We start from the raw sequence: 12,654 nt of genomic DNA, 5'->3' as shown, positions 1-12,654 counted from the left end.
TGTAGTTGGACAGGATACCTTTATTTTACTTATTATTTATTATTTTTATGTGGTGCTAAGGATCGAACCCAGCACCTCACACATGCCAGACAAGCGCTCTACTGCTGAGCCACAACCCCAGTCCCTACATATTTTTTATGTCAATTCCAAAATTTTTTTGCTTACTATAACTTTGTAATACAATTTAAAATCAGGAAATAGGATGCCTTCACTTTTGTTCTTCTTTCATAAGATGACGACTATTTGGTCCTTTGTGATTTCCATATGAATTTTAGAACTGTGCTTTTCTGTTTCTTTGAAAAGTGCCATTGGGATTTTTGTTAGAGACACCACTGGATCTGTAGATTGCTTTAGGTTGCATGGACATTTTAATTCCTCTAATCCACAAACACAGGTTTTTTCCCATTTATATGCCTCTTCGATTTCTTTAATCTCCTTGAATAAACTTATCCTCATCGTTATACAAAATACATGTATGATGATGTGAGGGGAAAAAAAAAAGAAATGTGTCACATTAGATTGGGTAGAGAGAAGTGATGGGAGGGGAGGGGAGGTGCAGGGGGGACAGGAAGGGCAACAGAATAGACACTAGTATTGCTGTATGTATATATGTGTCTGTATAACCAATGTGATTCTGCAACCTGTACACTTGGAAAAATGAGAAATTATACCCCATTTGATTCAAATGTATGATATGTCAAGACCATTGTATTGTCATGCACAACTAATAAAAAAAGAATTTCAGACATTTCTTTGAAAGACAAAGAGATTGCTAAAATCAAAATTAATTAAAGAGATGAAGATCAAATAAAATAGGTGTTACAAACTCTGAAAAAAATATTCTATTCTTTCTGATACTATGGTAAATAGTACTATTGTCTTGATTTCATTTCCAGATAGATGGATAATGAAAACTTCACACAGAGCTACTCCTAGAAAAAGGGACTTCAATTCTTCATCTGTCAACCCCAGTTCTCTCCCTCCCCTTCTTTTTGTTGCCCCATGCTTGGATAAATTTTACAGATACAGTAAGGGATACAGTAGCATTCTTGGCAGATATTTGTGTATGTGCTACATTTTGGGAAATAAAGTTGTATTTTTAATTATTTAAGTTATTTAAAATACAATGGTAGAGTTTTTATGTAATAAAGTATTCTTTCAAAATAAAAACAATCACCCAGTGTTTCTGAATTTTTCTAAAGTGTTTTCCTAAAATGTGGTCATTTTTGTATTTTCAACCTCTCCATTTGCCTCCTGAAAGCAGGAAAATTAATTTGTTATTAATAATAATTGTTTTCTATTCTTTGAGGTGCAGAAATACTACAAGGTGTAGAAGTCCTTTCTTCAAGGTGATATGTTTGAAAGTAAGATTTAGTAAGATGAAATGCCCAAATTGTTAATGTTTATCACTACTCAGCAGTGCAGTTAGGATAACTTCTATAGCTAGAATACGAAGTTACTGCTAAAACTTGAACAGGAATTTATGAAAGCAATGAAAACTTTTAGCAACTGAAAAGCACCCATAAAAGATTTGCCAAAGAAATCCCGGTGTTGAAAAGGCCCATACCTAAAAATAACTATATGGTTACATCTTTTTTATAATCTTATATGAGTCAGAAGAAGTAACTAATTTCATATACTTAGAAATTGTATTTTTTTAAGTTGAAAAACAGTTATAGTCACACTTCCAGCTGTAAAATTACATCTATTTTATTCATTGTATATGGACAAACATTTTCTGAAAATTTATAATGTTTGAGGTACCATGCTAAGTGTAAAAGAGATGAAACTACATAAGTGCATGCCCTCAAGGAACTTATTGAGGAAGTTAAAGTAAACAAACATAACTAATTACACCATAATTTATCATATACTGAAATATCTGTACTGAGGTATTGTAAGATGAAGAACAGTCCAGGAAAAGAAAACAAAGCAAATGTCTTATTTAGGAAAACACAAGTTTAAGAGAGTTCCTTCGGTAGTGTTTGTGAGTGTATGTATGTGTGAAGGTACAGTACATACACATAAAAAGTGAGGGTGCTGGGAGGATGGGAGATGAGGATGAAAAGACTCTTGTAGAAAAAAAGATAGCCATGAAAAGCAGTATCCTGGCAAGATCTGATCAGCCTTTTTTCAAACTGATGCTATGAAAAGTTCCAAACAAATATGTTAATACAATGGATACATGATTGTGTAATTTAGTGATTAACTAAATATTTATGACTTAATCCAAAATTCTTAATTCTAAATGAAGAATACAATGACACTGAAATAAATCTAGTTATACTGAAGAGCCTCATTTGTACAATTTATCAGAAGGTAGGGGCAACAATAAGTAAACTAATGGTAGCTCCTTACCAAAGATGCAAAGAAGAGAGCAGAGAGAAATTATTTAGACTAAAGAAGCAATGATCTGTTAATTTCACTAAATAAACTGAAGCATTAAAAAGACAAAACTCTTGCCACAGAATACACTTATTCCCAGATTTAGAAACACTAACTTGTTGAGATTACACCAATAAAGATAAATAAAAACCAGACTATAAAACAACAATCTGCCCACCTACTGTGGAAAATGTGGGTGAAGGAGAAAGAATAAGGAAATATAATCCACAAAATATTCAAGGCAAAAATAGTTTGGTTATTACAACAACCACAATTTGAGAACTATAAACATTAAATGTAAATTAGTGGTAAATCCTGTGGTATTCTTAAATTCAATGATATTTTAAAACTCTTCTCTGCCAAGGTGTTTTATAAACAAGTTGGATGTCTAAGAAAACCCTTGAAATGTATCCTAAAAGAGAGGATTTCATTTTAAAAAGAACTGAAATTACTTGAGACAAAATATTGATTGGTTCTATAAAAACTTAAGTGAACAGTTTAATCAGTATGTGTTCATCAAATCTATTTGTGCAAGAATAAACAGCAGCCCTACAAAGGCCTGCACACATGTATTACCACTGGTGGACAGTAATGTTTATAGTTAGTAGTGCTGATATCTATCTTTACCCCTTGATGTGGGAAAGGTGGAAGTGAACAGTAATCATTGTTCCTACATTTTACTACCAAATCCTGATTTAAAATATTCCTTCTCAATAACAAAGGATACCTGTGGATGTCAGATCATATGTTCTGATTTAGATGAGGAAAAACTGGATTTCTGAGTAAAGTTTCAATGCTACCAACATGTATTTTGCTCCACAGCAGACTTAGGAGAGGATCATGGAGGGGAAAAAAAAAATCCTTTTAAATCTCACCCCAAAACTTATGGTAATGAATTTTGAATAACTCTGAAGGTAAAAGACAAATGGTAGTAATACTAACATTTTTTATCATAAAGACGGTAGTCATCTGAATTATCTTGTTGTAACATTTTCCCACAGAAAGCAACAATGTGAGATTATATATTTAGAAATACTAGAGAATAATTAAAAAACAAACAGAAATAAAATAAACAAAAATCCCACAACCACCTCTACTTTCACACAATGCATGGAAGTACCAAACAAAGAATAACTTTAACTTAGTTCACATAGAAAAGAAAATCCTAGAAGATCCTTGACAACCACCTGTCAGATCAATGGTATTGGCAAAGACCTGGGTAAGAATTAGAAAATGCTAAAAACAAAACAAAACAAAATAAAAACCTGAAAATGTTCTCTATTTTATTTTTCATGTCAATAAACACTGAAAGTGCCTTCTCCAAGGGAAATTTTAGACAAACATTATTGAACTCACAATTCAATTCTGGTTAAGTCAAATGTGTTCAGAAATTCAACCATTTCTTTCAAGTTTTCAAATTCATTAGCATACAGTGGTTCATACTTATCCCTAGTGATCTTTTTTATGTGGTATCAGATGAAATACTTTGTATTTTACCGTTCTACATTTCTACTAATAGTTAGTATGTGCCCAATCCTCTTACTCTTCATGATTTTATAGGCAAAAATGAATTTTGCTAATTGCAAGCAGTTATCTTATGCTCATTATTTTTATTTCTCCTGTGATTTGTATTTACCTTTACTATAAGAGGATAGATATGGATAAAATATAACTTGATAGCATATACAAAGTCACAAATAGAAATCAGAGCTAAATCTTATATGTAAAATTTTGAGTTCTTCTACAACTAAATAATACTACCATTTTTGTAGCTTCTAGGTCAGAAAAACATAGTAAGTTATGTTAATGCTGCCCTGTATAGCTAGAATTATCCAGTCCTTGAGGTATTTCTATTAGCATTTCCTGAATAATAATAAAAGTACTTTAAAAATCATTTGAATAAAAATTACCCTTAAAATAACCAGACATAGCAATATGCTCTTTTGATGAATCTTATCCTTTGTTGACTCTTAATTATGGACAGTTGAATAGTTTATCAATTAAAACAGTAGACAAACAGTTTCCTCACTGATGAGATGAAGAGGCATTACATTAAACTGTAGAATGATGACTAAAGAAGGTGTGGGGGTTAGGTAGGGGCCACCTACTCCTCAGGGACTCTTTGGAGCTACCTGAATAAGATTTTAAAACTGTTGCTTATTTATAAAATTTACACATATTCAGCAGATAGATATTTATTTGAATCTTATTTCCCATGAATCAATCTGTTAAAGATCAGGAATGATGGTATGTTCCAGACTCTAACACAAATGCATTTCTGTGACCTTTCTGAACTACCCAAAGTGTTTTTGTTATGTTGAATGCTCTGGGATTTATATTTACTTTATTTTCAATATAGGCAACATCATTCAGTAATATAAAATCACTGTCTTTATTCCATTTAAAAGCTTTTCTCTTTAAATTCTCTTTTCACTGTTATCATAAGCCTTTGGGGCTGTCTGATATACCTCTGACTGTTCTTTTACCTTTAAAAATAAACTAGTCTTTATAGGGTATGCACAACAAATCCCAGCATTATGTACAGCTATAATGCACCAATAAAAATATGGAAAAAAATCTAGTCAAATGATTTACATTCCTATATATTATATCTACATGGACATAGGTGTATATATTTATATAAAACTGTATATATATAAACTACATACATCTTCCTAGTCTTTCTACTTTCTTTTTTGGGGGATGGGGGTACCAGCAATTGAACTCAGGGACACTCGACCACTGAGTCACATCCCCTTCCCTATTTTATATTGTATTTAGAGACAGGGTTTCACTGAGTTGCTTAGCACCTCGCTTTTGCAGAGGCTGATTTTGAACTCACGAACCTCCTGCCTCAGCCTCCCAAGCCACTGGGATTACAGGCATGCACCACTGTGCCTGGCTCTTTCTTATTTCTTTCTCTTGTTTCTTTCCAGTGCTAGGAATTGAACCAAGGGTCTTATACATGCTGAGCAAGTACTCTAGCATTGAGCTACAACCTCAACCATGTCTTAATTTCTTAATGCCACACACATTTAAATTATTAATATTTTTGAGTTTCAGTTTTTACATCAACCTTTTAATTTTTTGATATTTGTAAATGTTTATCTGAACTGATATTAGTGTTTTTTCTTTTGTGTTATTCTTATTTAAGGTATATTTGGACTCTTTGATTTTAAAAGCATTTTATTTTCCTTTCCTTCATAATTAATAAATATCATCACAGGTAGAAATAGGGACTAAAAGAAAGAAGACACTTGAAAAATAGAAGAAGACAGAGAACTTTCATAGCCATTTACTCCTCCTGGCTCTTTGATGTCTTTTCTAGTTCATTTACCTGTTAAAATTTCATAAGTTTGGGAAGGAAAATCCCTAAGGATCACAACCCCATAATACTTGAGGCACAGTTGAACAATATGCGAATTTCTTTTATCATTCAAGCTTGTTTTAAAAATTGATAGCCATTTCATTTCAGGTTAAGCAAATTCAAATAGCCATCAAAAATATTACTCAATATTAAGGTTATTAAAAAAAAACTTTTAGGTCTGGTACAGTGACACATGACTGTAATCCCACTTGCTTGGGATGCTGAGGCAGGAGGACTGCAAATTTGAAGCCAGTCTCAGCAACTTAGAGACCCTGTCTCAAAATTTAAAATAAAATAAAATAAGAAGGAGTTGGGGATATAACTCAGTGATAGAGCTCCCCTGGGTTTACTTAAAAAAAAAAAAAAAGCTGCCTTAAATTTTTTTTCCACCTTTCTGCTTTCTTTCCAGATTAAAGTATGAAGCCACTGACTTAACATAAATAGACACAGGATTTTCTGCACCCTAACCTGTTTAAAGACCACTTTCTCTAGTAAGTTATAATTCTTGCTCTCTAATACTTATAATCAATTTGAAGACAGGAGTGAAGGCACAGTTTACTTAAGTTTTTAAAGTGTCCACTGTTTACATGCCCTCTGCAAACTCAGTAGCTAGATAATTTACTTTGCCAATAGTAAACCTGAGTTTCTCAGGTTCCTCCATAAGCAGAGTAGCAGCATCTTAGGTAGAAATGTTCTGTGAATGACAATACTTCTCCCTTTTTTCTAAGCTTCTGGTTTACACAGTCCATTTACTTGATTAGAATTTAAAAAATGAAATAACAAAACATTATCAACGTCAGAGCACACCTGCCTCATTTAGGAGGGGAATAGGTATAATGAGGGGTAGCTGGAAGAGAGCTGTATTTTTATTTATTATTATGATTACCATTTTCCAGCTTATACTTCTCAGTCCTTCAAAGACACTAAAAATGACTCTGAACATTTTTAAATTTTTATTTGATAATCTGACAGGCTCTTCAAAGATCATATTTATGTATCTCTACTAAAGATATACCCAAGTGTTACGAAATTTGGTGCTGGAGGCCAATGAACAAGGTAGGAATTAATTAGCTATCTTGATGATGAACTAGCAAGGTAAAAGGATGTAAAAGTAAGTCATTTTTCATATTTCATGTCACATAGTACTTAATAATAATGAAGTACATTAGGAGTGAAACACAAAGGCAGGCACACACATATCAGCTGAAAAACCATAGCAAATAAGCCATTCGGTTTTCTGTATGCTTGCTCAATGTTTTGGGACAAAACTGGAGTCCCAAGTTAGATTTTATGTCTATAAAAGTTTTTCTCTCTTAAATTAATTTACATAAACTAATGAAACATCAACAACAACAACAAAAAGAACCCAAAGTAGGCATGGTTGGTAGGTCTATACCATTTTCTAACATTCTAGAGGAGAAGATAGTAAATAGTTTTTGTGACTCCAAGTGATACTTAGAGGACTATCAAATCACTCAATGATGCCAAGAATGATTATTCTACTGCACTTTAAAAGCAAGAGATTGCAGTCTGTGAGTCCAAAGTGGTTTCAGATGGACTGCCACAGTTGTGGTTTACTCTTGAAACTGTAACTTGTCAAATGAGAAGCAGGCAAGGCCTCTGCTCTTAACAGTTCCAATTTCTACTGTCTACAGTTATGTCTACAAGTCCATCACATTTTATTCAGATGCACTCTGTTATATGGATGAGTAGAATATCAAAACTATTTTTTATTGTCTGAGTTACAGAAGATTTTAGTTATAAGAACTTAAGCTGTTAATCTCTTGCTTACTGTATAGATGAAGCAGAATTCCACTATTTTTATTAACTATTGATGTTTTATTATCCAATATAACATAGGGAAGTGGTATACAGACTATGTAAATGCTCAAGATTTTTCTAATCTTAAATTCCAAATATTTTATTGATTTCAACTAGTACCTTACTGACTTGATTTTCCAAGCATGAGCTCAGAATTACAAAATGCTCCATTTCTTCTCTTCCTCATTGATTGTGGAATCCCCTTCCGGGAAACAAGCTTGGTTAGCTAAAATTTCCACATCAAACTTGAAAAGCTACTTGTTCAATTTTAATTGTTTTATGTAGACCCTTTCCTTAATGACTTTTGATGCCTATTTTTATAATATAAAATATTTTAAAAATAAAGCTTAAACAAGACTTTCTCTCTACATAATACATCATAAACAAAACCATGCCACTAAACAATCATATCCTGTTTAGGCCATAATGACACCAGAAATTCATGTTTATCATCTGTTTTGGACAACTTAGCATGTTTTTGGCCCAAGGCAAAGTTGAACTAAAACCATTTGCAGTTGCCCCAAACCAAGATAACCACACATTTCTAAAGTAATTGATACCTAAAAGAACATTGCCTTTAGATCACAGTTCATGATCTAAGCATACTAATTCCTTAAAGAAGGTTGTTACAGTGTATAAAGCATTATGTCTATTGGACTTCCTCCAGAATTTAACATGAAATAATATATTTTTAGCATGTATAGATAAAGTGTATGATAATGTAGGCATTTAGCAACATCTTTTAGAATTCTGGAATTAACTCTCTTGCCCAATTTAAAGAAAAGAGAAAAACTGGGATGTCTTACATGTAAAAGTATTATAATAAGAATATAAGACCACTGCCTTGCAGTTTGGAAGGCATGGAGACAAAATTATTACTCTTAAATTTATTGAAGTATATTTAAAGAACCAATTTTATTTATAGATAGCTAAAATAAGTAGAAGACATATGTTTTCTTCTTCATTGTTACAATAAATCTATGGAATCCAAATATATGTCACTAACTTTGTGTTACAGTGATATAAAACATGCAATTGCTTTAGATACTATCTTGACTAATGAGGCTGACCACAGCCTATAAGAAACAGTCTAAAAAACATCTCTGCACTCTACAGGCCAAAACAAAAGCAGTAAAAATTACCTCTGCCCAAATACAACTAGATAATTTATAACAAAAAAATAAGTAAATGATTAATTATATACAAGTTTTAATGAAATAAAACCCAGCAAATGTCAGATCCAGATTAGGGAAACCTACTCACTTTTAAAGAAACAGAGAAACACTAATCTATTTCCTGAACTCAACTGTAAAGGCAATGTCTGAATCTTTTTATTTTTTTTTATTGTTGGTTGTTCAAAACATTACATAGTTCTTGATATATCATATTTCACACTTTGATTCAAGTGGGTTATGAACTCCCATTTTTACCCCGTATACAGATTGCAGAATCACATCAGTTACACTTCCATTGATTTATATATTGCCATACTAGTGTCTGTTGTATTCTGCTGCCATGGAAATGTCTGAATCTTTCTCCAGACCTTACTCCTCCGTATACTGCGGTCATGAGACATAAAACAATTGATTTGGGGATTTCAGAAAATAGTTGAAGAATACAAGAACCAAATATACAAGCACCATGATGATTGTTACATTACTGTAAAAAGAGAAGCATGTACTATACCTCCATTCTTTCTTGTTTAACTTCATCAATTTCATCATCTTCAAACATTGCCAGAAGTTCTCCTGTCTGGTCAATAGAGTTGAGAAAGTCCTGAGCAATTTTTTGTCTTTTGTTTGTGTTACTGTTGCCACTTAGTTTATCTTCATGAATATCACGGAAGAAAGAAAAATAGTCTCAGTAAGTTTGTCTGCATCAACCACTGCATTTATTAAATACATGAAATTCAGAATTGGAATTCTTTCACAATTATCTTTGAAAGGAGAATTCTTGTATACAAAATAAATGTGGAAGTCATATAGAATTAAATCATCTATATACATCACAATCAGATCAAAAGAATAAAATCAAGTTATTAATTACTATAGTTAAGTGAGAAAGGGTTATATGATTACTTTTTAAAGATTCGGAAAAAAATACGGTTATATACTATTTATAGTAGATACTTGTGAAACAAATAATAGAAAAAAGTGAAAAGTAAGAATATATGAGGTAAACACAGTCACTAGTAACATTTTGTTACAAAATGTAGTCATGACCAAGAGCACTAAATGAGGTAGAGTAGGATAGCATCCGATAATAAAAGAATTAACATAAATTTTTATGCAACAAAGATAACAGCAAAACAAATAACAAATGAATAACAAAAAGGAAAACTTATTAAAAAGCATAATTATGAGATATTTGAACAATTTAACAAGGTAAAGTTCATGGATCAAATGTGCTTTAATAGCTATATAGATATGAGGATTCACTTTATTCTCTTAGGTCCATAAATCATTTTTCTTCACTTTTATTATTTTTGTTAAAAACTTTATTTTCAAAAGTTTTCATAAATATCCATAAGTGAAATGTTGCCTCTTCAAGTGGTTTTTCTTTAATTCAATGTCCCCATTTTCTTCCCTTTTATCAGCCAATCTCAAATTCCAGATAGATATGACCCACATTAACCATCCAGTTTGCACACATCCATGTTTTTCCCTGCTCCTATACTCATATAAACACATTCATTTAGAAACCCTTTATTTACTTTTTCTTTTTAGAAAAGGGTTCTTTTCATGTTTCTTAGTTGATGGGAAAGAAAAACTCCCTCCCAGCCTACTGGTATAGCTCAGATTCCTTTAAAAGGTCTGCACCATATTTTATGGTATATATACACCAAAGCTTTTCAACCAATCCTGTTGACAGGCACACATTTTGATTTAGATTTTTGCCATGGGAAAAGTAAAATTTACTTTCCCTAATTACCAATCAATTTATTTATTTCCTCATTTTTCTCAGTTATCTGAATAAGCCTTTATATTTTCTCTCTCTCACACCTTTTTTGTGTGTGGTGCTGGGAATTGAACCCAGGGCCTTTTGTATGAAGCTTTATCCCGAGCCCCTATTTACTCTCTATTTTTAATCAATGTTCACTTTCAACTGTTCTGGTCTTTTTCTTGCTAATTTAAAAGGGCTCATTTATATTTTCCTTTTACAATGTGAGTGAGTGAAAAATAGCCCTTCATTTTTCTATGGATCTGGGGGCATCTTTGGCAATAGAAGAGTTTTAACATTTTTACATGGTCACATATCGTCTTTTATTTAAGATGACTTTTCTCCACACCTATATATTGTATATGTAAAGTTCTAAGTTTTCTTTTCAGATTTTAAGTCTTGTTTTTTCTGATTTTCATCTTTAATCCATCTATAATCTATTGGTGTATAGTGATATTGTAGGTTCACTTTTATTTTCTCTCTAGCAGTCAGTATCACTGGTACAGTACCATTAATATACATTTTTATATTTTAGAAAACTTTTGCCACATCTTATAATTCTTATATATCTTAGATTCTTTTACTTTGTTTCTCTCATCTTTATGTTTAGTCTTCAGTGACACCACAGGCTTTATATACATTTTTAAAAATATCTTTTAATGTATTTAGATTTTTAGTTGTAGATGGACACAATACAATTATTTTATTTATTTATTTTTATGTGGTGCTGAGATCGAACCCAGTGCCTCACATCTGCTAGGCAAACACTCTACCACTGAGCCTCAACCGCAACCCTTTATATACACTGTTATTCTTCTACTTTATGCGATCCCTAGCTACATAGGAACATTTATTTCCCCCATAGAAACCTAAGCATATTTTTACAAAATTCTAGGAAAAAACTTTTTAAAACTTAATTTAGGATAAACTGACATATTTAATGCCCTTCAATTACATTTTCCTTTCTTGTTGTGTTTGTTCCTAATTTTATTAGTTTTGATAGTTAAAATTGACAAGTTTCCCCTATTTCAACACTCGGGATTGCTCTCATTAAATCCTACAGATAATTGTACAAAACATTTTGCTATTCATTGCTTTTTAAAATACTTGTCTCCGTCCTAATATTACTTAGGAATACATTTATTAATTTCCAAGTAGTTAAGATTTTGGGATTTTATTATTTTTTAGAATTGTATTGAATTAACATCAGTGAATTGATTACTATCAAAGATATACTCTTAATTTGTAAAGGTAATCTTTGTGATCAATTGACAAGAAGAATTTTTGTAAATGTTCTGTGAACATTTTGGAAAAAATAATGCAGACATTCCAGGGTAATAAAAGTTATAAGCGTATCTATTTTGTTTTTAATTTGTTATTTTTAGATAAACATAATAGTAGAGTATATTTTAACATATTATACATACATGCAGTATAACTTCCCATTCTTTCGGTTGTACATAATGTAGAGTTACACTGCACTTATGCAAATGTGAACATTGGAAAGTTATATACAATTAATTCTACCGTCTTTCGTATTGCCATTCTCCCTCCCTTCCCTTCATTCCCCTTTGTCTAATCCAATGAATTTCTTTTCTTCACCTGCCCCCTTATCGTGTGATAGCATCTGCATATTAGAGAACATTCCACCTTTGGTTTTTTTGGCATTGGCTTATTTCACATAGCATGATAGTCTCAAGTGCCACCCATTTACCAGCAAATGCCATAATTTCATTGTTCTTTATGGCTGAATATTATTCCCTTGTGTATGGGCACTACATTTTCTTTATCCATTCATCTGCCAAAGGGCACCTAGGTTGGTTCCATAGCTTAGTGAATTGAGCTGCTAAAAACATTGGTGTGGCTATGTCACTATGATATGCTGATTTTAAATCCTTCGGGTATACCAAGGAGTGGGATAACTGGGTGAGTGAGTGAGTTCCATTTGTGAGTTGGTGGTTCGATTCCAAGTTTTCTGAGGAATCTCCATACTGCTTTGCAGAGTGGTGGCACTAATCTGCAGTCCCACCAGTGATGTATGAGTGAGCCTTTTCCCCCACATCCTTGCTACCATATATCGTTGCTTGTGTTCTTGAAACTTGCCATTCTGACTAGAGTTGAGATAGAATCTCAGAGCGGTT

General features: G+C 32.2%; 1 protein-coding gene across 2 annotated transcripts in view; it reads right to left on the bottom strand.

Moving 5' to 3' along the window:
• Positions 1-12,654, bottom strand: part of Supt3h (SPT3 homolog, SAGA and STAGA complex component) — a 458,490-nt gene that overhangs the window by 134,158 nt on the left and 311,678 nt on the right. For both annotated transcript variants that reach the window (XM_076860132.2, XM_076860134.2), the window contains exon 6: positions 9,260-9,399. In XM_076860132.2, the coding sequence (XP_076716247.1) occupies positions 9,260-9,399 (140 nt within the window). The remainder of the gene's footprint in view (positions 1-9,259; positions 9,400-12,654) is intronic.

This window comes from Callospermophilus lateralis, chromosome 6, assembly GCF_048772815.1.
Source record: "Callospermophilus lateralis isolate mCalLat2 chromosome 6, mCalLat2.hap1, whole genome shotgun sequence".
Taxonomy (NCBI): domain Eukaryota; kingdom Metazoa; phylum Chordata; class Mammalia; order Rodentia; family Sciuridae; genus Callospermophilus; species Callospermophilus lateralis.
Note: the sequence above shows the minus strand (reverse complement) of the source record. Positions and strands in the feature narration are given on the sequence as shown.